The sequence below is a fragment of the Nyctibius grandis genome, chromosome W (assembly GCF_013368605.1).
Source record: "Nyctibius grandis isolate bNycGra1 chromosome W, bNycGra1.pri, whole genome shotgun sequence".
NCBI classification, from domain to species: Eukaryota; Metazoa; Chordata; class Aves; order Nyctibiiformes; family Nyctibiidae; genus Nyctibius; species Nyctibius grandis.
In genome coordinates this window covers 11,722,809-11,747,508 of record NC_090694.1, presented here as the reverse complement: position 1 = coordinate 11,747,508, position 24,700 = coordinate 11,722,809, and the positions used below count along the sequence as shown (strand labels likewise).

Sequence of the window (24,700 nt, the reverse complement as noted above, 5' to 3'; positions counted from 1 at the left end):
ACGTACCTTCATGACTAGTTTCTCTAGCCGAGCAGCAATATCTTGCCACAGTTCAGCAGCCCAAATAGGTTTCCCTTTGCGCTGCCAGTTGCTTCGCTTCCACTGCTTTAACCACCCCCACAAGGCATTTGCTACCATCCATGAGTCAGTATAAAGATACAGCCTTGGCCACTTTTCTCGTTCAGCAATGTCTAAAGCCAGCTGGATGGCTTTTACCTCTGCGAATTGACTCGATTCACCTTGTCCTTCTGTGGCTTCTGTGACTCGTCGTATAGGACTCCATACTGCAGCTTTCCACTTCCGATGCTTTCCTATAAGACGGCAGGATCCATCGGTGAACAGGGCATACTGCTTCTCATCCTCTGGTAGTTCATTATATGGTGGGGCTTCTTCAGCACGTGTCACCTCCTTTTCTGGTGGCATTCCGAAGTCTTTGCCTTCTGGCCAGTCCATGATCACTTCTAAGATTCCTGGGCGATTAGGGTTTCCTATTCGAGCCCTCTGTGTAATTAATGCAATCCATTTACTCCATGTAGCATCAGTTGCATGATGGGTAGTAGGAACCTTACCCTTGAACATCCAACCTAGTACTGGTAATCGGGGTGCAAGGAGAAGCTGTGCTTCAGTACCAATTACCTCTGAAGCAGCTCTAACTCCTTCATATGCTGCCAGTATCTCTTTTTCAGTTGGAGTGTAATTGGCCTCGGAGCCCTTGTATCCTCGACTCCAAAATCCTAGGGGTCGACCTCGAGTCTCCCCTGGTACTTTCTGCCAGAGGCTCCAGGTAGGACCATTGTCCCCGGCTGCGGTGTAGAGCACATTTTTAACATCTTGTCCCATACGGACTGGTCCAAGGGCTACTGCATGCACAATCTCTTGTTTAATCTGTTCAAAAGCCTGTCGTTGTTCAGGGCCCCACTGAAAATCATTTTTCTTTCTGGTCACTTGATAAAGAGGGCGTACAATCTGGCTGTAATCTGGAATATGCATTCTCCAGAAACCCACAATGCCTAAAAAGGCTTGTGTTTCCTTTTTGTTAGTTGGTGGGGACATAGCTGTTATTTTGTTGATCACCTCTATCGGGATCTGGCGACGCCCATCTTGCCATTTAATCCCTAGAAACTGGATCTCCCGGGCAGGTCCCTTGACCTTGCCTCTTTTTATGGCAAAACCAGCTTTCAGAAGAATTTGGATTATTTTCTCCCCTTTGTCAAAAACTTCTGCTGCTGTATCACCCCATACAATGATGTCATCAATGTATTGCAAATGTTCTGGAGCTCCACCCTTTTCTAGTGCAGTCTGGATCAGTCCATGGCAAATAGTAGGACTGTGTTTCCACCCCTGGGGCAGTTGATTCCAGGTGTACTGGATACCTCTCCAGGTAAAAGCAAACTGTGGCCTGCACTTTGGTGCCAAAGGAATAGAGAAAAACGCATTAGCAATGTCTATGGTGGCATACCACTTGGCTGCCTTTGACTCTAGTTCGTATTGAAGTTCTAGCATGTCTGGCACGGCAGCACTCAGTGGTGGCGTAACTTCATTTAGGCCACGATAGTCCACAGTTAATCTCCGTTCTCCATTAGACTTTCGCACTGGCCATATAGGACTATTAAAGGGTGAGCGAGTCTTGCTAATCACTCCTTGATTTTCTAATTGTCTAATCAGTTTATGAATGGGGATCAGGGAGTCTCGATTGGTGCGATATTGTCGTCGGTGCACCGTGGTAGTAGCAATTGGCACGTGTTGTTCTTCAACATTCAGCAACCCCACAACAGAAGGATCCTCTGAGAGGCCAGGTAAGGTAGACTGTAGAGGGGTTTTTGGAGCAGAATGGTCATGTAATGAGCCAGAAGTATGAGAGTATGGAGTGAAGGCCTAGCTGCGTGAGAAGATTCATGTAGCTAGTGTCAACAAGCCGACCTTGGAGAGATGAGGAAAAACAGCAGCTGAGCAAACAAGAATTGAGGGAGTAGCCGGTGGGAACCGAACACGGAGGAGAAGAAACAAGAACTGATGGAGCCAATTAAGGAAGGACCAGTGGCAGAGCAGTGACCAATCAACACATCAAAGAAGAGTATGTTTAGTAATATTAACGAATAGCAATGCACATGCTTACAGCCAGGGAAAGTACAAAATGTATAAAAGGGACAGCTTATGCTTAATAAACGTCTTCACTTTGATTCACATTGGATTTTGTGGAGGCGTGTTCCTTCTCCTCAGTAGACAGCTGTTTAATGTCCTCAGTCTCTACAGCTGCTATACCAAAGGCCCATCTATACCCTTTTGGGTCCTTAAAATACCCTCTCTTGAGGTAGTCTATGCCAAGGATGCACGGAGCATCTGGGCCAGTCACAATGGGGTGCTTTTTCCATTCATTTTTAGTTAGGCTCACTTCGGCCTCCAATACAGATAACACTTGAGATCCCCCTGTTACTCCCGAAATACTGATAGATTCTGTCCCTTTATGATCCCATGGCATTAGGGTGCACTGTGCACCAGTGTCTACCAAGGCTCGATACCTTTGTGGTTTTGATGTGCCAGGCCATCGAATCTGCACAGTCCAATAAACTCGGTTGTCCCTCTCCTCCACCTGGCTGGAGGCAGGGCCCCCCTAATTAAGGAATGGATTCGTGCTGCTCACGGGGACTGGACCTTAATTTTCCCTATTCACATTTGGGAAAAAGGGATTTGAGGCCCATCTGCCCTGACTGGGGTCCTGCTCACTGGTAACTGGAGCAGCCATCCTCCTAGGAAAATCCTCTCTGGTATTCCTTTTAGCTTGCAACTCACGTACTCGTGCCTGTAGGGTACTGGTAGGTTGTCCATGCCATCTGCTCACGTCCTCCCCATAACCACGCAGGGCAAACCACAGGATACCTCGTGATGTGTTCCGTTTCCTTTGAGCTGGTCCTGTAGGAGAGCGTTTTCTCTTAACGGCTGCAACGCGGGCCTGTGTAGGTAGAGAGTCAAGTTTATTCTCTATCCTGGACAGTTTGTCTGACAGTTGTTTAAATGAGTCCTTGTTTTCCTTAGTCAGTTTTTCCACAGCCGAGACACGGGCCTGCAGTGGGGAAGAAATACTATCTTCATACTGTCGCATACAGTTAGCCATTTCACCCACACTAGGTCGTGCCATAGCATCTTCTCCCCAGACTAATATTGACAATGTATGGGTGTATGCCGGTGGAGCATTCTTCACAACCTTCCGGAACATGAATCGGTTGCATTCCACTTCATCAGGATCTACAGGATCTCCAATTTCCCGTGGGTGTCTATAAATGATCTCTCGCACAGCTAGTTCTCTAAGGTAGTTAATACCTTTTTCTATAGTGGTCCATTTGCTTAGGTGACTCATAACATCATCTTTATAGGGATACCTGCTCTTTACAGCTGACAAGAGTCACCTCCAGAGACTGATAGTGTTTGACTTTCTTGCAAGCACCTTATCAATACCACCATCTCTGGACAGGGATCCCAACTGTCTGGCTTCTCTGCCATCTAATTGCATGCTGTCTGCCCCATTATCCCAGCATCGGAGCAACCATAACGGCTGAAGTCTTTCCTTATATTTCTCAGGTCCTTCAGGGATAAGGAGTGGTAGGTTATCTCTACGTCCGAGTCCTCCTCCTGTGATAGTTCTGCTTTAGAAGGACCTTTCTTCTGTGAGGGGTCTACTTTAAAAAGACGATCAAGGGAACCCCCATCTGTGATCTGTGTCAGGCCCTGACTCTGACTGAGAAGGGCCCTCACCTGGGTCATGTGATGGCTCTGCCTTAGAAGGCTCTGAGTCATCATCCTTCTCTTCACGAGCTGATTTCTTTTGGTATTTCTTCCTGGTTACAGGGGCGATTGGTACAGATTCGGTAGATGCTGGGGTCTGAGTAGATGCAGTGGCTGTCATGGGAGTGCTGAGACTCGTTAGAGTCTGAGTAGCTGCAGTGGCCATCTTGGGGGGTGTAGCAGCTGCGGTGCAGGCTGCCGAGGTTTCAGTGGATTTAGTGTCTGTAGTGGCAGCATAACACCTACACCTGTCCCTGCACCGATATTTAATCTTATCCCACATCAGAAACACATTCAGGACAACCGAAAATAAAAACATGCCACCTAGACAGCACCATCCTAATTTCATAAAATCTAGTGGAATCAGCTTGGCAGAAAAGGAGAAGGTACTATTTCCCGAAGTAAAACTGGAAGTGTAATCATTAACACAATCAGCTAAAGGACGCCTGGAGTGCGCAGATGAAGTCGCTGCTACCGATTCGCGATTAAAGCTGCCCATCATTGTGTCATAAAGATAAGAGATCAGAATACTAACTGCCCAGTTTATCACGGCATAAATCAGTATCAACCCCATACCAAAACAATACATTTCGACCAGCGCCCACTGCTAAACCGCATGTAAACATTCATAAGAAGCAAGCAATAACTCAGTGCCCACGGCAGGTAAGGCATCATTACAATACTCAACTGTGAAAGAAACTCTATAAAAAGACGAGATAACACAGCATTCAAAAATGACATTATCATCTTAGCTGTCTGTTTTAATTTCCAACCCCTCGTAAATCAAAGGAAGAAATCTGATACTCTCTCAGCTGAGCTCTCCGGGTATCCTCCCGCCGGAGCCGGGATTCGACTTATCAGAGCAACCTGTCGGAGCTTCTCTCGAGCCCCACGTTGGGTGCCAATAAATCTGTCACGGTTTAAAGCTGGGCCGGCTATTAAACCTGAGGCAGACGCTCTCTGTTAACCCCCTCCACTCGAAGGGAAAGGGAAAGGGAAAAGGGAGAGAGACTTCCGGGTTGGAAAGTTAAAACAGTTTTAATAAACTATAATAATGAAAAAGAGTGTAATAACAATATTGGAATAATCAAATATATACAAATATATACAAAACCAAGATCGAGCTCCCCCGATGTTGGCCACGTCACCACCGGCACTGCAGGGCAGGCTCCGGGAAGGCCCAGGCTGGACCCAGCGACGGTCGAGAACTGGATTCAGGGATGCACGGATCGGGATCGGGGGTAGCAGGAAAACGGACAGAGTCCTTCTTGGACACTGGCCAAAGCTCAAGCCGCAGAAGCAGCCCGAAGCAGCAGAAACACCCAAACACCAGCAGGCGGAAGGGGCAGGGCGCAGAAGAAGGGGCAAGAGAAAAGGGCGAGACCCTCGTGATCTCCCCGCTTTATACTGAGAATGACGTGTATGGGATGGAATACCTTCGTTGGTCAATTTTGGGTCACCTGCCCTGTCTGCTCCTCCCTGCAGGTGCGACCCCCCTTCGGCTCTTCACTCGTAAGCGGTGAGGAATTTAGCAGTGACCTTGGTTTCTCTAAGACTAAGTACAGCAAGAGCCTTTTTGCATAACATCCCTACCGGTGCCTCAGTGATAACTACAAACTTCGAGTGTTATCAGTCCTAGAAGCAGACACTGTCTGCAAAACATGCAGTTACTTTCAGAAGGTGCAGTTACTTAGAAGAGACTTAGCTGAAAGTAAAAATCTCTGAAAGGAAAATTGGCCTGGTTTAGGCTAAACCAGGACAGGATGAACACTTAGCAAATGCCACCTGGTTAGTTAACACGAGGGGATCTGTCAGTTGGGCTGGTCCTGCTCAGTCCTTACTTTTGTGTGTTTTAGAGGGGGATGAAGTCCCGGTGGTGCACATAAGGAATATGTTGGGGAAAACAGTTTGGATTACTCCTGCCTTGAGCAAAGGCAAACCTGTGCCTGGAATTGCTTTTGCTTAAGGACCTGGGTGCACCTGGTGGATGATGCAGGAGGATGGGGAAGTTAAATGTGTACCCCAAGGAGATTTAATTCTGGGTGAGAATAGCAATAACTGTATGATGCTAAGTGTCATTTCTTGCAGTACGAATCACCCCAGATCGTGAACGTGGGCTGCAGCAGATACATGCACTGCAAGATCAAAATGCAATACACCATCCTGCTGTGCCCCTCTTCAACAGTCCATAACACTGTACTGAGGCCTGGTCCTGAGCTCCTAACTGAGTGTATCCCACACCAATGTTTTTCCTGCCCTGAGAGACTATGATGAGGAATGGAACCCATGGATTTGGACTGAATTGATTCAATAGACTTCTTGGAGAGACAGCCCATGGACTGGAGAGAATATCTGTGTGTATATGTGGATGTGTATGTATGTTGAGGGATGGGGGAAAAAAGTAGTGACTTGATGGAAATGATATAGAATAAGGGGTGGAATCCTGTCCTGCTTTCATTGGGATTTGGTTTCAGTTTGTGGCCACCCATGGTGATCAGGGCCATTAGCAGTTAAATGCAGGGCAGTTGACCCAGGCTGGTCCACAGGTGTATTCTATATCATTAACAATCAAGTTCACTATAAAAGGGAGGGCTGTCTAGGGACAGTTGGGGCTGTTTTTGCTCTCTTCTCTTCTGGCTTTTTTTTTTTTTTCTTCATTGGTCATGATTTGTATTCTTGGACAACCTGTTGCAACCCTGTAGTGAAGTATACTTTTGTGTGTTTTGTGTTAGCATTTATATTGGTTTTTTTATTTAATCTGTTTAATTTTAACCCATGAGTCTCCCTCTTTTTCTCAATTTCCTTCCTCAGTTGGGAAAGGGACATTGGGTGAGAGGAAAAACTGTTACTGTTTAGCTCTGGGTGCGGGCTAAACAAAGATGACCTCAATGCTTTTATTTCTTTTTTTCTCCACTGCTATTCAAAAAAAAAAAAGCAAATAAAATATGCAATGTTAAAATATGTTAGGTGAAGGTTTCCCTCCCTTAGGCTAGAGGAGAAGGCAAGTTTTGGAGGGTTGATGGAAGTTTTGTGTTTTGGAGGGGTTTAGATTCTTTTTCCTCTCTCTGCCCTTTTGAATGCTCTCCCCTATTAGACATATAGGATATCTGCCAAATTATCTCGTTGCCCTGAGTTCTATTATATTCCTTTCAATGGCAAGTCTGCATATTTTTTATTTTTCTTAACAATGTGTTTATATGTAAGAGGAAAATGTTTAGAAAAATATATAAAGAAAATATTTTGTGACAGAACAGGGTGTCCTGATGCTTACCTGTCAGAAATTGGCTGACCTGTGCATTTCCTCAGTAACTTTCTCAGTCACTGCTCACACATTATTGAAACACTTTCACTGTGTTGTTTCTATCTCTTTAGATAGTTTGCCCATTACATTTTGAGCCAATCTTCTCACATAAATTTTATCATTATGTAACTCCACAGATTTCAATTTCTTTTTACCTGATTTACACCTCTCTAAATGTTATGAAGTTCCCAGGAATACGAACATAACAGTTACTTTTGTTTCTTTTTTACTTAATTGGGGTAAGTGGTTCAATACAATCTAACTGAGCTGAGCTGAACTTGAGACAAAACTAGAAATGACATGAGCTGATTTTTCAAGACTGAGAAAGCAATTGGAAAGACATACAATCAATTCCCTTGAGCCAAGATCATTACTTCCAAGACTAACTGTGCTATTGTTCATGAAATTACTTGTAAAACTCTTCAGAAAGTTTTTTCAAGAGGGTGGTATAATTTACATCGTTAGAGGGATTACAGCAAACACCTAGACACTGTTGCAATAACACTTAGGGTACTTGGATATCAGTAATGTCAGCAGCTTGTCAACCTATACAAATTTAAGGATCATCTCTAAAGATTCACCTTGATTTTCTAACACTTCAGTTTTCAGTATTTTAAGCAATAGAATAACCTGAGTCGGCGAGGGGAGCAGCTCCGGTGCCGGCACGATGCGCAGCGGAGCGCCCTAGCACGGTGCACAGGGGCATTTCCCGAACAGTGGCAACCTCAGAGGGAGCGGAGAGAGCCGCTAGGAGTCTGCAGCTCGCGCTACAGCGGCTGAGAAGACCTGGGCGGGGCCAGGAGTAACGGCGGCCAAGCCCTGCCCCCCGTATAAAAGAAGCGCATAGGGAGCGCCAGCGAACAGGGCGTGGCACGTCAGCAGGGGTGTGGCGCGGCAGTTTGTGCAGGAAGGGCGCTTAAGCTCTGCTAGCTCGACCAGGGAGCAATGGTATCCACCTGGCAGAGATCCATGGCCTCTATAAGGTCTGCACCCGCCAAAACTGATGCAGCTTCCCAGACAGAGCTCCGGGGGGAACATGCTGTCACCCAGGTGTCAGGCTGCAGGGTCTGCCCTGCTCTTACACCAATACTGGATGGCAGTAGTGAGTACACCTGTGGAAGATGTGTCCAGGTAGAGGAACTCCTCTGCTTAGTGACAGAGCTCCAGGAGGAGGTGAGCAGGTTGAGGACTATCAGGGAGTGTGAGAGAGAGAGAGACTATGGGAATTGCACCCTATCTTCCCTGAGACAGTCCCGACAGGCAGACAGGGCACATGACAAGGGGGATTCCCTGTCTTCTCTCCATCTGACTGAACACAGTGACTTAAGGGATAAGGGAAAATGGCAACAAGTTCCTGCCCGGTGCAGCAGGCGCATCTCCTCCATGACTACCCCACCTTCCCAGGTGCCCCTGAGTAATAGGTATGAGGCTCTGCAAGGGGACCAGGATAGTAAGGAGGAGGATGGTTTGTCTAGCTTGAAGGTGTCATCGAGATTAAGTTGACCTAAGCCCTGTGTCAAAACAGCGTCCATAAAAAAAAAAAAAGACTGGTCACTGTCATGGGACACTCCCTTCTGAAGGGAACAGAAGGCCCAATATGCAGACTGGACCCACTTCACAGGCCAGTCTGGTGCCTCCATGGGGCCCGGGTTAAAGACATGAAGAGAAAGCTTTCTACCCTGGTGAGGCACTCAGATTATTATCTGTTATTGATATTTCAGGTTAGCAGTGATGAAGTAGCTACAAGAAGTCTGAGGGCAATTAAGGGAGACTTCAGGGCCCTGGGTCGACTGGTTAAGGGATCAGGAGCACAAGTAGTGTTCTCCTCTATCCCTCCAGTTGCAGGGAATGATAAAGTAAGAACCAGGAAGAGCCAGGAGATCAATACCTGTCTCTAAGCCTGGTGTCACCAGCACAATTTTGGGTTTTTTCGATTGTGGGTCGATCTACATGACACCAGTCCTGCTGGAGACAGATGGGGTACACCTGTCGCAAAGGGGGAAAAGGATCTTTGCCCAGGAGTTAGCAGGGCTCATCAAAAGAGCTTTAAACTAGTATTGAAGGGAGGAGAGGATAAAACCAGGCTTGCTAGAGACAAGCCTAGGGGTGACATACCGGTGTTTGTGGGACGGTGTACTAGGGAGGTCCTTTGGTCTGCCATCTCAGTGGTGGTAGGGGATGGAGAGCCATGCGGCGGCAGAGATGCAAGGGTTAGTGATGGGTTAGAAACTGCGGAAGTGCCTGAGAATGGTCATACAGGAATTAGGGCTTCTCCCCACAAAAAGGTGGTGGGATCAATAGCCCAGCTGAAGTCCATCTGCACCAATGCACGCAGCATGGGCAACAAACAGGAGGAGCTGGAAGCCATTGTGCGGCAGGAAAACTATGACATAGTTGCTGTCGTGGAAATATGGTGGGGTGACTCCACAACTGGAGTGCTGCAATGGATGGCTATAAACTCTCCAGAAAGGATAGGCAAGGTAGGAGAGGCGGTGTGGTGGCCCTGTATGTTAGGGAGTGTTTTGACTGTCCAGAGCTTGAGGATGGTGACGATGCAGTTGAGTGTTGGGTAAGGATCAGGGGGAAGGCCAAGAAGGCAGATATCATGGTGGGAGTCTGCTATAGACCACCCAACCAGGATGAAGAGGCAGATGAAATATTCTATAAGCAGCTGGGAGAAGTCTTGCGATCAGTAGCCCTTGTTCTCGTGGGGGACTTCAACTTACTGGATGTCTGCTGGAAATGCAATACAGCAGAGAGGAAACAGTCTAGGAGGTTCCTGGAGCGTGTGGGAGATAACTTCCTGACACAGCTAGTGAGGGAGTCAACTAGGGAAGGTGCCCTGCTGGACCTCTTGTTTGCAAACAGGGAAGGACTTGTCGGTGATGTGGTGGTTGGAGGCCGTCTTGGGCATAGCGATCATGAAATAGTAGAGTTTTCGATTCTTGGAGAAGTAAGGAAGGGGGTCAGCAGAACTGCTACCTTGGACTTCCAGAGGGCAGACTTTGGCCTGTTTAGGAGCCTGGTTGAGAGAGTCCCTTGGGAGCCAGTCCTGAAGGGCAAAGGGGTCCAGGAAGGCTGGACACTCTTCAAGAAGGAAATCTTAAAGGCACAGGAGCAGGCCGTCCCCATGTGCCGAAAGATGAGCCAGCGGGGAAGAAGACCGGCCTGGCTGAACAGAGAGCTTTGGCTGGAACTCAGGAAAAAAAGGAGAGTTTACGAGCTTTGGAAGAAGGGGAAGGTCAATCAGGAGGACTACAAGGATGTTGTGAGGCTATGCAGGGAAAAAATTAGAAGGGCCAAAGCCCAGCTAGAACTTAATCTGGCCACTGCTGTAAAAGGCAATAAAAAATGTTTCCATAAATACATTACCTACAAGAGGAGGGCCAAGGAGAATCTCCATTCTTTATTGGATGCAGGGGAAAACATAGTGACAAAGGATGAGGAAAAGGCTGAGGTGCTTAATGCCTTCTTTGCCTCAGTCTTTAACAGTAAGATGAGTTGTTCTTTTGGTACCCAGCCCCCTGAGCTGGAAGACAGGGAACAGAATGAAGCCCCCATAATCCAAGGGGAAATGGTTAGCAATGTGCTATGCCACTTAGACACGCACAAGTCTATGGGGCTTGGTGGGATCCACCCAAGGGTACTGAGAGTTGGCAGAAGTACTCACCAAGCCATTTTCCATCATTTATCATCAGTCCTGGCTAACCAGGGAGGTCCCAGGTGACTGGAAATTAGCAAATGTGATGCCCATCTACAAGAATGGCTAGAAGGAAGATCCGGGGAAGTATAGGCCTGTCAGTCTGACCTCAGTACTGGGGAAGGTTATGGAGCAGATCATCTTGAGTGCCATCATGCGGCACGTATAGGACAACCAGGTGATCAGGCCCAGTCAGCATGGGTTTATGAAAGGCAGGTCCTGCTTGACTAACCTGATCTCCTTCTATGACAAGGTGACTCCGCTTACTGGATGAGGGAAAGGCTGTGGATGTTGTCTACCTAGACTTTAGTAAGGCCTTTGACACCATTTCTCACAGTATTCTCCTGGAGAAACTGACTGCTCATGGCTTGGATCAGCATACGCTTCGCTGGATGGCCAAGCCCAAAGAGTTGTGGTGAATGGAGTTAAATCCAGTTGGCAGCCAGTAACAAGTGGTGCTCCCCAGGGCTCAGTATTGGGGCCAGTTCTCTTTAATGTCTTTATGAATGATCTAGATGAGGGGATCGAGTGCACCCTCAGGAAGTTCACAGATGACTCCAAGTTGGGTGGGAGTGTTGATCTGCTTGAGGGTAGGAAGGCTCTGCAGAGGGATCTGGACAGGCTGGATTGATGGGCTGAGGCGAACTGTATGAGGTTCAAGAAGGCTAAGTGTCAGGTCCTGCACTTGGGTCACAACAACCCCATGCAATGCTACAGGCTTGGGGAAAAGTGGCTGGAAAGCTGCCTTGTAGAAAAGGACCTGGGGGTGTTGGTCGATGGCCAGCTGAATATGAGCCAGCAGTGTGCCCAGGTGGTCAAGGCAGCCAACAGCATCCTGGCTTGTATCAGAAATAGTGTGGCCAGCAGGAATAGGGGAGTAATTGTCCCTCTGTACTCAGCACTGGTAAGGCCGCACTTTGAATACTGTGTTCAGTTTTGGCCCCATACTACAAGAAAGACATTGAGCTGCTGGAGTGAGTCCAAAGAAGGGCAACGAAGCTGGTGAAGGGTCTAGAGCACAAGTCTTATGAGGAGCGGCTGAGGGAACTGGGGTTATTTAGTCTGGAGAAAAGGATGCTCAGGGGAGACCTTATCGCTGTCTACAACTGCCTGAAAGGAGGTTGTAGCGAGGCGGGTGTCAGTCTCTTCTCCCAAGTAACAAGTGATAGGACAAGAGGAAATGGCCTCAAGTTGTGCCAGGGGAGGTTTAGATTGGATATCAGGAAAAATTTCTTCACCGAAAGGGTTGTGAAGCATTGGAACAGACTGCCCAGGGAAGCAGTTGAGTCACCATCCCTGGTTGTATTTGAAAGACATGTAGATGTGGTGCTTAGGGACATGGTTTAGTGGTGGACTTGGCAGTGTTAGGTTAACAGTTGGACTCGATGATCTTAAAGGTCCTTTCCAACCAAAACAATTCTATGATTCTATACAATCTAGCTTTTCCTCACTGAAATAAATGATTCCTGCTATAACAGTACTAGAGTCTTCTGATAAATCAAGGGCCAAATTGTCTAAGAATCTAGAAATTTAAGAGCCACTTACAATAAATAATAATAAATGGTATAAATAACCAACCATATTTCCAGACTCCTTGTTCTGTTCATTTGATGCTCTGAAACCAGATTCCAACCATATTAGTTTTCCTGAAGACTGTAGTGTTTCTTTGTGGATGACTTTTTAATTCACTGTTACCAAGTCTATGAAAATAGTCTAAGGCTTAAAAAGGCAGTCAAGAATTGTGTGAACTGACATGACACTGAAAAGAACCCTGTGGTTAGAATAAGCTGTGAGTAGAATTGTCAGCATAAATATCCTGTAACTATCTAATAACCTTCCCCGCTTCCCGATCCACATGGGAGGGATAACAGAGTTCTTTCTCTACAAGGTTCAGGACCAAAACCCCACCAGAATATATCAAGTTCTGATTACATCATCTAACTATGATTAAGGGGAAGGCAGCAAGCATGGCTGCTGATGTCCCAGCTTGACTAGCTAGAAAAAAACTCTAGAAAAGCATCACTCATTGACCAAGCTGGCATAACTTGACAGAATGACAGTTTTACTGTATTACACTGTATTTCTGACTACAGTGACAAGTTCTGTATCCTACCTTGGAAAAGTCTTGACGTAGTAGAAGAGAATTTAGTGAACAGCACTGAAAAGTAGTCTGGAAATCTCCCTTCAAAGATAAATTATTTTCTTAGAGGCAGAGAGTTATATCATGTAATGGATTTTTGTTCTCTTTAAGCAGTAGCTGCTTTTTCTTATAATTTCCCTTCTGTTCCCTCCTTCAGACATGAAATCTTTTCAAGATAGGAATAAATATGGAATCTTTTTAACCTCACTTTTTAAACTTAAGAACAAATAGCAAAATAATGATTGTGTTTCTCCCCTGTGTTTGAAATCAACAATACATGATTAATACAGACTTGCTTAATGAAAAAACACTAAAACTACTGGGGTCAATAATGAATAATCCATGGGAGGTATTTAGAGCTGGGTGAATACATAAAAAATGAATTTTATGAATATTCTTTTGATTTTTTTTTAATCAAATCTGTTTCCGCTGTGTTCACACACATTTATTTTTTTATTAATTATTCCCTTTGCTCTTTGGCTGATGAGACATATTTGGTTTTGCAGACTTGACCATTCCTTCTGAGTTATACTACGGTCATTACTTGTATTGCATTAGCGCCCAAAGCCTCTAATCTGGATTAGTGCTGACTGCTAGGCACTGTAACGACAGCATGAGTCCTCTCCCGAAGCCTTAGGTTTGAGAGACAGGTTTGCTGAAGACCGACGGGAGAGGATCGCGATTAAAAATCACGGTGGTTAGAGACGAATTATAAACACGTTAATTCTCTTTTTATTGTTTCAATGGACACACATCCCCGTCGACAGGAAAGACGCGGAGGCAGGCAGGGGATGGCACTCTGGTAAGGGTGGGCTGCCCGATTTTCTTGCCCGGGGAAGGGCCAGGCAGAGAAGCTCTGCCCGCGGTGGGGCCGGGGTGCCGCTTGCCGACGCCCGCCCTCAGTGGCAGGTAGGAGCGCACCCGCCGCGGGGGCGGAAGGGCGCGGACGCAGGCGGAAGGAGAGCCGCAGAGGGCCGTCCGCAGCGCCCGCCCCGCTGGGAGCCAGACGGCGTCCCCCCCGGGACAAAGGGCAAACGGCCCCAGCTGCCGGGCCCCTGCCCGTCCGGGAAGTGCCCCCGTGCCCGCCGCCGGCCTTGCGAAGCACGGCTTCCTCCCCGGTGCCGGCCTGGGAGCCGCCCCGCCGCCTAGATCACTTGCCATTTGCATTTCTCCGCTGCTCGGGAGGAGGCGAAAGCCTATGCCCGGGGCCGGGGCGGGGGGAGGAGGCGAGGGCCGGCAGCGGGGCCGGGGCCATCGAGCTGCCGCCTCACAGGCTGCCCGCACGGCTCTGTGCATCCGCCTCTTCCTTCCCTCGCGCTGCCTCCGCGGGAGAGCTGGCGGGGCCCGTACGTGCCGGGCCGGGAGCGAGGGGAGGGTCTGCGGCTCGGCGTCGCTGCAGCAGCGCCGGCCCCCGCCGCGCCGCCAGGGACCGGGTGCGGGCGCCGCCGCCGGCTCTCCGCGCTGCTGCTGCGCGGCGATCGCCGCTGCTTGCGGGAGGGGCAGGGATGTGAGCGGTCGGGTCGGGTCGGGTCGGGTCGGCTAGCACCCCCCCCCCCCCCCCCCTTTATTTTTTTTCCTTCAAAAAAAAAGACCAAACCACCCAACCAACCCTCAAAAACCTAGAGGGGGTGGGGGGATCCCGTGTCGCCGCCGCCACCCCCCGCTGGATCTATTGTGAGGAAATTGCCATTCGCCGGCAGCGGCGGCACATCTGAGCGGGCACATCTGGGCATGCAACATCGGCTCCTGCCGCCTTCCTCCTCCGTCCTTCAGCCGGCCGATCGGATCCCTCCGGGGCGCGGGGAGACTCCTGCTCGCCAGCCCCAGGGTCTGTCTTGCGGACTGAATATTAAAAAAGGGCAGCGCGGGGGGTGGGGTGGAAATAAAGGCTGCTTTTTTCCCCCCCCTGCGATTTATTTCATGGGGATGTGTTCAAGACAAGAGAGGATTCAGAAGGATATTGACGTTGTGATCCAAAAGTGCAAGGCGGAGAAGGACTGCCTGTTTGCAGGTGAGTTTCTCTCCCGGGCGCCAGGTTGGCGGCGCGGAGGCTCCCGCCGCGGCGCGGCTGCTCGGGCTGTGTCCGTGCCCTCAGCCGAGCCGGCGTGTGCCTGCCCTCAGCCCCCTTCTTCCTCTTCCTCCTCTCCTTCCGAGGGCATTTGAGGGCAGATGAGACCAGGCGCCGGCTGGGAAAGCGGGGGGGCATCCCGAATCACGGAGCGTGGCAGTGACCACATGCAAAACCAGGCGGGAGTGTGCGTGCCCCCCACTGCCTGACGCAGCCCGCAGCTGCTGGGGCGAGCGCCCAGTCGAGCGCAGCTCTGGTGCTTTTTGCTCCGGCGGGCGCTACACGGCTGTTTTCTGGGCGGCCGGGCTCCTGCCATCCTCGGTGCCTGCCTTTATCCCCGCACGCCCGCCTGGCTTCAGGGATAGGGGCATGGCAAGCGGTAAACGTCTCCCCTTCCGTGCAAAAATATCCCGGGGGTTTCGCCGCTTCCTTGTCGGGGACGGTGAGGTGCCGGCTGTGATCTGCCGTCGTAGGAGCCCGGCTTGTGGCTGCCTGTTGCCGTGTCTGACGACGGAAATCCCTGCTGTTGCCATAACATCGGGCACTTGTTGCGAGGGGCTGGGGGGAGGGAGGGAGTTGCTGCATTTCCTCTGATTCATAGTGACACCCCCCACACACACACACCCCCTTCGTGTCGGTAGCAGAATGCTGGTCTGCAAAACCTCAGCTATTTCAGCCAAAATAAGGACAAATTGTAATAACGCAGCTCTTTGTATTTCAGATTTCAGGTACTCAGACTCCACATTTACCTTCACCTATATTGGAGGCTCCAAAAGGTACTTTTTTTTTTTACAATAATGACTCCATTTACTGCTGGCAGTGAGGTGCGGTGGTTCAATACCGTGGCAGGCTTTTTTGTTTCCTTTCTTTTGCAAGGAGGATCAATAAATCATCTGCCTTCATGCAAACGTAAACTGAGGAGGAAGTGTCGAGGGAGGTGATCAGAAAGGTGATCCTAGTTGTTGGAGGCTTGTTCCTCTGAGTGCTGCCATGTGGCGCTACACTGTTTCTCTTTTTTTTTTAATTTATGTGTATATATAGAATTTCTGCTATGCGTAAACTTAACAGAAACACAGCAAAGGCATCAACATATGAAATATAAAGTTAATTCATCTTAAAAAAATGGAAAAAGTTATTTTAATAACAAATAGGCCAAATTTCACATCAGCACCTTATTCTCTTGCATGAGCCATATTTAGTCCCATGACAGATGCGAGACTGTCTGCAATTGACCAAATTAAACTACTGAGACATTAAGTGAAATGTCAGTATAGCTTCTAAGGCTAAAAAAATGTTTTATTGAATGGTAGTTTAAATATTATTTCTAAGTGGTTATGAGCTTTTGGTTATAAACTGGATTGTGCATGTACACATTTTTTTATTATATTTCACCATATGTTGTGTTTGTCTGTTTTCAAAAGGAAATATATGTAAAAGCTTGAACACACATCCTTTTTCTTTCTCTGTCTCTTAGTTACCTTTTACTTAATATAGTATTTACAGTATATGCTAGGTCGTCCTCTTATCTTTTAGCTGAATTTTATTAGACTTGGCAAGTCTTGGTTTTATTTTTTTTTCTCAGACAGTTCATCTGATATCTTTGGTGATTATTTTTCTTTCCTGGGGTACGTCAGGTTAAAGCGTTGTATTTTTGCAAGTGAACCTTTCGGTGCAGGCAATGCTCCTACAGCCATCGGTTCTCCCCTGTACATGCTTCAGGGCCTGGCTGCAGGACCAGGCTCCCAGATGGTCCCCAGGCTGCGAGACTGCTCAGGAAAACACTTTCCCACCTCACTACCCTGCCTCTTCCTACTAAAGGAAAAGACAACTTCTGTCATTTTCAGTGGAGTAGAATAGTTCAGTTCACCCAGTAGCTGAGAAACAGATGTATTTTCAGGTTGCTTGTAGTATACTCTTTAATTTAGGGTTTTAGTATATGTTTTGTTTTGGTCTTGTTTTAAAAGAAAATTTTGAAAGGCTTGATACAGTAAAAATTATCTATCAAATATTATTTATCATGTAATTAAAACAATCAAATTTGAAAGTTACTTTGTACTGTTTTCTAAACCAAATATTGTAGCAAGAAACCAGGAAGTGAAACCTATTGTTTCCATTTTCCAAGCTGAATAAAGTAAAAAGCCTAAGGGTATAACTGATGTAAAACAAACTGGTTTATAAATGTTGAAAGAAAACGTTGTCACTTCTACAATGAGAGACAGAAGATGGCCTTACATCCCACAGCCTTGAATTTTAACTGGGGTCAGCATTTGCTTAAGGAAACTGTTGACTGCAAACTAGTCTCAGGATCTTGAAAATTCAGACTGAATTGAGAAATAAAAGTTATGCTTTGAGAAATTGGTGAAAGTGGGTTGTTACTTAGAGCATACTGAAATTTCACTTTCCTTTTGACATTTTAAGGAAATTTAAAAGGCATCCTTTGAGAGAAGGGTTTCATGTTATCTGCTTGTTTGTATTTTGCTTTAGAAAGATGTTTTACAATATTCTTAGTATACAGTGGTGTACTGAGTGGCAAGTTTATGGTAGTATGCTCTCTTGTGAAGTACATAAAATGAAAACTCTAAGCCTTGACCATTACGGGCCAAACTTTTCTTTCTCACATAAAAGAAGAGTTAGTGTTTTTTTCTTAGAGAAGGTGCTTCCTGAGCAGTGGCTATGCTGTACCATGTGCAGCATTCGGGCAGGTCTCCAGTTGTGGTTGGTTGAATTTTCGCTGGACACCAGGTGCCCACCACGCCACTCTATCACTCCCCTCCTCAGCAGGATGGGGGAGAAGAAAATAAGATGGGAAAAAAACTCGTGGGTCAAGATAAAGGCAGTTTAATAAAGCAAAAGCAAAGGCTGCACGTGGAAGCAAAGGAAAACAAAAGATTTATTCTCTACTTCCCATCAGCAGGCAATGTCCAGTCACTTCATGGGAAGTAGGGCTTCAGTATGCGTAGCAGTTGCTCCGGAAGACAAACATAGTAATAATGAATGCCCCCGCCCCCTCCTCCTCCTTTCTCTTAGCTTTTATTGCTGAGCAGATGTCATATGGTATGGAATATCCCTTTGGTCAGTTTGAGTCAGCTGTCCTGGCTATGTCCCCTCCCAAGATCTTGCCCACCCCCAGCCTACTAGGGGGGGAATGTTGGAGAGACAGCCTTGATGCTGTGTGAGCACTGCTCAGCAGTAGCCAAAACACTGGTGTTATCAACACCTTTCTAGTTACCAGTACAAATCACAGCACTATGAGGGCTGCTATGGGGAAAATTAACTCCATCTCAGACAGACCCAATACACCAGTACAGGCTCTACAAGGGTCAATAATGGTGACATGTATGTGGTATCAATTTAGGAGAGCACAAAGCTATCTAAGGATCTTTTTCTTGCATTTGGCCCTGTTTTTTTTCCTACTACCGTTGCTGCATCTGTGGACTTCCTGAGTGGTGACCCCATTTTTTTACTATTGCACTCAGGAATTGTCCCTAAATGACAAAACCTCTATTAGCTTGTGATCATAGACTTGAGTATCAGATGTTAGCTTTGTCCTGTTAGTTCAGATATTTAGCCTGATGACTTTGGTTTTCGAACCAACAGGAACACAACACAGGCTTTCGAGTAATGGGCAAAGGGTGGATGTTCACTAGATGGATCTTCAAACCAAGAAACAGATTTAAATGAGTAAGAGTTGAAATGGTGTGTAAGGAAGATTACAGTACTTTAGCACTCACTAGCCATGCTTGGAACTAAGTCTTTTTCATGCTTTATTTCCTTTAGATGTTCCTTTAGGTCAGTGTGTAGCATGGCTTTGTTTTAGCCATAGTGGTTAGATACAAGAGCAGAGACCCCTGAAAGAAGGCAGTATGTTTTCTGTTTGAGAAGGAGTTTTCTTTGTCTTACCCTTGTATAAAGGCAGGTTACAATATTAGCAAGTTAAACATCACTGGGGGTTTTCCTCTGCATACTGTAGTTGCCCCTAGTGCCTATTAAGTCCATTTATCAGTGGTCTTAATTTATAAACTCAGAGACAGATTCTTAGCAAATCAGTGTAAGTCCATGGAAGTCAGTGTACCAGTATTATTTCAGTTATGACGAGGACCTAAGATTTATGTTTGTTCTTTAAACTGTTAAGTTTATCTGTGAGATTTTTCTTCTTGAGACCAGCTTCTCTATCTGATTTTTCCCTGTTGCTTGGATTGTTTGCACAGCCCCTTCTTACCTTAGTACTATTCAAATATTTAGGTGGTACATAACCACGTTGCAGATCAATCCAAATAGATAGGCCTGATCTGGAGCACATTTATCATAGCTTCAGTGGAGTTAACTTGTATTTCCACAGTAAAGTCCAGAACCAAACCCTGAGGGCATGACTTGTCTTTTGTTCAAGTACAGAGGTTCCAGTGAAACCAACTGAGAACTATTATTTTTTTATTCATTATATAGACCTGTTCCAACATTTGACCCTTAGGTGGTTTTTAAGCTGTTATATTGTCTAAATAATATATGTGTAAATGATCACTGGATGGGCATAAATATGCTTCAAGGAGATTCTGCATTTGCAGGATTTTTCTTGAAATGTTAGAAGGGAAGAATCTCTTTAAGTACAAACATATTTGTATTGTGTAAATTATCACAGATAATCCTTTACCTATGTAGTTTAGTTAATCCTTTTGGACGGTATTTCATGTTCAGACTACTTTTTTTTTTTAAATGCACTGTGTTCACACTTCTAAATTATTAGAGTTGTTTGACACTGCAGAGATGCTTCCTGGTTTGGGAAGGTTGTAATTAGAAATTTATTAGTGAAGCACATCTTTGTGCATAATGTGGGCACTAAATATGGGGCAGATTGTTTATCAATTTAATAATTTTTAATTTAATTGTCAGAAAGCAATAGGTAGGGTGATAGATTTCTTAGAAAGTGAGGTGTTCATTCGGGTGCTGTGACTGTGCAAGATTTACTCTTCAACTACATCTGGCAGAATATCAGAAATGTCTGGATACTTTATACTTTTTACCACAGAATCTAAAAAGGTTATTACAGTGTGAACATGTCGAGTTTTCTTTTTTTTTTAAAATAATCTCATTTCCTTTTTCCTAATATCTGCCCCTGTATGAAACACTGCTCCTCCAGAAACCCTGTAGACTGAACAGAACTGCTGATCTGAAATCTTTCAAATAGATATGCGTGATGTCCTGAAGTTTTCACTTTATATGTCATTTGACATGGTTTACATAAAAGCAGTGCTTGGTTGTCCTGAAAAAAAAGATGTTTCCTTTTTTTCAGTGTTTTTCTCACCCCTTTTTTTTTTTTCTGAGGCTAAACAAAGACATCATATCAGTTCTGAAATACCTCTTTATTCAAACATGTACTTAACTCTCATTGGCAGTGAGGGACAGTGACAATAAAGCTATGCATGAGAACAGATCTAATACTGCAGCATATTGTAAAGAAACTAGATAAGATCTGTAAGAACTAAACACACAGATGAATTTTGTCAGCAAAATTCCCTGTTGTGTTCTGCTTTCCCTACATGAGCACAATGATTATAAAAATGGCAGTTCTGCAGATGCAAGTGTGAGAAACGAGCCTCAGTCTGAAACGCCAATCATAATTTCGGTTTATTGCAAAGCAAAGATAAAACAGCGCTGGACAGCACGGGGGGGGTAATCCCACCAAAATCGTGCGCGCCTTTCACAGTAATTCATTTTGTATTTATGTGGTAAAGTGTTACATATTCATCATATTTTTAAGGACGCCTATACGTATTCATGACTGTCCCCGAAAAGGCGGTCTTTATTATAATGAGCCCCGAGAAATCATTTCCATAGTCTCTGCCTTTAATTCCTCCTGGTTGCGCACGTGCAGTTTCTCCTGGTGGTCGTGGGCCGGGGTCTCAGGGATGAAGGCCGTATGTCTTCCTCACTGTGCACTTTTTACCCCAACTGCAAAACCTGCTGAGACCAGCTTTCTTTTGGCAGCAGTTATGTGATTTCCTTGACGAGTCCCTTCCTTGTATACATTCTACTCTATCTTATCTTATGTTTTTCCTGTGGTTAGTAGTTAGTTCCTATTTAGGGGCTAAGATTATAGATATATAGCTTAAGCTAAACAATGGTCCTGATGGTTCTGTTATTAACCCTTAAGTGTCAGTTTCTCCTCATCACAGCGGCTTAGTATTTTGCGGTCACTTACTTATATATTGCCAAGAAGTCTCTACTTTTTCCCCTTTATTCTGACACGAGTCATATTTCACTTCTCACAATCCCTCCCCCTTTTTTATTATCTCATTGACTCGTGTCTTTTTTTCAAATTTGTTTAAAATTAAACTTATAGTTTCGTCTCAGTTTGGTTTCAGTAACGTCTTCTGTAGTACCATGGTTTTATTAGCGTTTTCTTTGCTGACTTGTTTTTGATCTATAGGCATGCTCACAACCTGCATCCCTTGAACTACAGAAACTATCAATCGAATAAAACATGGAATCATACATGGTAAAAAGATCAACCCTGCAACAGCACATAGTAGAAAGAATCCCACCTTTTTCCACCACGCCTTTCCCAATAGATTATCCCACCAGTTGCTGTCCAGCATTGATTCCCATTTTTGTACAGGTACATGAGCTGGTTTCCGGATATCTTTAGCTAATTCGGTTACAGCCTGTCCGTTATCATCAATTTGTACACAGCAATCTGAAGAATTAAATTTTCCACAGATTCCCCCTTCTTCAACCAATAGATAGTCTATAGCAAGTCTGTTTTGATAAACCGCTGCTCTAGTTTGAGACTTGTTGTTTCGTTATTAACTCCAAAGCCCGGGCAGTTTTATTGGTAATAATTTCTACTACCGCCTGTAACTGGATTATTCTATTTAACGTGTAAATAGGGGTGCGATAACCCCAGCTTTCATCCTGAGCCCAAGTAGCCGGCCCATAGGTTTGAATAATTCTTTCAGGTGGCCATTCATCTTCTCCCCAAGTCTGGACTCCTCCAATGGCATCCCTCTTTCCCCTTTTTAGGGTGCTGAGGTCTTCATAGACGGGGACACCTAATTTGGTTCCTTGTTGTAATGGTAATAAGAAGAATCCTGGTTGAATTATTCCGATTGTACAACTCCCTTTCCAGTCTTCATGTAGTTCGATATATGCTCGTTTCCCGCATATCCAGAGCATACCATCTGGGGCTCTCCAATTTGTACTTGTATCACTTACATTGTTCCAGTATGTTCTCAAACTTTCTACTCCTTCAAAGGGGTTAGGTCTCTGGGTTTTATTACACCAGAAGAGGCTGGAATCATTATCAATCGTACAGTCATCCTGATTCCTTAGTGACCAGTATCCCGAAGGTGGTTCTGGCCACCATGATTCACTGGAATCATTTGTAGTCTTTATTCCTTTACACGGGGTTTCTCCTATCCTTGTTTTGAATTTGTTTCCCACCCGCCTTATACATTTCTCCCCGATTATTTTTGAATTTAAGATCCACCCCTCCGGTCTATGTTCTCTGGAGATTTCAGTGTTATTCCATTTTAATATATCTGACACACATAGACTACTTCCTTTCCACGGCCATTCTTTGGTCATTAGGGCTCCCCTACAAATCCAACATTTGCTTATGTTTAGTGCCTGACTTATCCTTTCCATTAAGTCGATAAACAAGTTTTTCCCCAAACCAGGGAGTTGGAGTTCCCTCTCTAATTTTTCCTTTATTCCAGTATACAAATCGCTATATTTGGGAAGGGAACTAGAGTGAATAAGTCCTTTCACTTGTGTTTTAATGATTTCCTCCTTTTTCTGGTCCTGGACACCACCACCATCGGAAATGTTCCATTGTTCTGTTCTTGTAAAACAAATCCATTCTTCTTCCCTCGGACAACCCAACCCCAATTTAGCTCCCCCTTTTCCTAGATTCTGTCCTACCCAAATTTCCAATTTTACAAGTTTCCAGTCCCCTCTGGTCGTAGCATTGTTTGTTTATGTGAGTGCGATAAGACATGGTCGAGGTCGTTCTTCCTCCAAGTCAGACTGGCGTCACACATTTATGACAATTATTGCTCAAGCCGACTGGGATGTGTATTAGGATCAGCAAAAGGGGTCCAGTATAACATATGTTCCCACGCCTCGTGCCCTATGGGGGTGCTGCCCACAGCCGGCTTTCCCGTGGTGAGAATAGAGGTTAACCCGGTCTTGCCCCCTTATGCCTGATATCTCCTTTGAGCTTGTTTCCACACAAACTCCTTGGCGCAATATAGTAACGTCCTGTACCAGTCTTTATCGAACACTTCCCAAGTTTCTGGAATTAACAGTTCCCACCCACAAAACAGTTGTTTAATTTGTACTTGTTCCAATTGGTTACTATTCCGAGAATTACCTCTAGGCTGATTGCTGCGACATTTCCTGCAGTAGGGATGTCGATTGTAAGATACACAGGATCACCTGATGCTTCACCCTATGCATTCACATGTAACCCAACATATGTGCCCAGAATCTGGGTGTTTGATACAGGGAATTGATGATGGTTGTGGGGGTATAAAAGGATCACCATTTTCAAGGTCACAAGCTAACGCAAAGAACCTTGATCTAGGGTTAGTCCTATAGATTCCCGATCCTCCGGTTTGGAGAGGAATTTCCCTCCCCCTTTCACTCCAAGGATCGAATCTAGTCTTTTCTAGTGTGTATCCAGGGGGAATTTGGAACCAGGAGTATAGGCTAGGCTTTACTCCGGTTCGATCAAACCTGTTGCACCAGTCTCTTGGATCCCTCTGTTCAGGATCTTGTATCTGCCACCTTTCGAAGTCTCTCTCCACGGCAGGAAGTTGGTTCATACAGGTCGTTTCGTCAGCTTAAGCTTTAAGTCCCCTGGGGCAGATATTGTTGTCTACTCTTGTGGCGGGTCCACGGGTCCCTTCAGTCTAGTTGCGTGAGTCCATCCTCGCTCAGCCGTATGTACTGCAGTTTCCGTAGTTAACAATACCTGAAAAGGACCTTCCCATTGGGGGGGGTTAAAGTAGTTTCTTTCCAGGTCCTTATCAATACCCAATCTCCTGGATTTAATTGATGTATCCAAAGGTGTTGATTGAGCTATCATGCCTTGTTCTCTCATAGATCTAATACTGTAAACCATTCATAGGTTTCCTTTAAACTGGTCAGCAAAGTATATGGGTTTGCCACTACTGGATACAAATCTTTAACTATCACCTGATTTATTGCTCGCAAATCCTGCACCAATCGATAAGTTTTGCCATCAGGCTTTTTAACAGGCAAAATGGGTGTGTTATACTCTGAAGAGCATTCAATCAATAATCCAAATCTCATGAAGTCCTCTAGAACACTTTTCACTCCTTGCCTATCTTCCAATTTCAGGGGATATTGTTTTATCCTAACAGGTCGTGCTCCCTCTTTAAGTTTAACAACAACCCATTCTGCATTTTTAGCTTTTCCAGGCATTCCTGAGGCCCACACTCCTGGATATAGCTGGTCCTTTATTTCATGTATAATTTCTTCTTTCCTGATTTGGGGTTCAGTGAGAACCAAACTTAAAATTTCAATGTGATTCTTTTCTGGTGTTTTAAACTCCATTTCTCCATTTTTAAATTTTATTTCAGCATTCAATTGTTCTAACAAGTTTCTTCCCAAAAGTGGTCTAGGAGCATCAGACAGGTAGAGAAATTTATGAATTCCTACATTTTTTCCAATTTTGAATTCTAATAGTTT

At 45.5% G+C, this 24,700-nt stretch overlaps 1 protein-coding gene across 2 annotated transcripts in view; it reads left to right on the top strand.

The window, feature by feature from the left end:
• Window positions 1-14,838: 14,838 nt before the first annotated feature.
• Window positions 14,839-24,700, top strand: part of LOC137675732 (protein mono-ADP-ribosyltransferase PARP8) — a 189,046-nt gene continuing 179,184 nt past the window's right edge. Inside the window, exons 1-2 of one of the 2 annotated variants that reach the window (XM_068421923.1) lie at window positions 14,839-14,932; window positions 15,711-15,765. In XM_068421923.1, the coding sequence (XP_068278024.1) occupies window positions 14,842-14,932; window positions 15,711-15,765 (146 nt within the window). In that variant the 5' untranslated portion in view covers window positions 14,839-14,841. The remainder of the gene's footprint in view (window positions 14,933-15,710; window positions 15,766-24,700) is intronic. The other variant, XM_068421922.1, reaches the window with a different exon arrangement.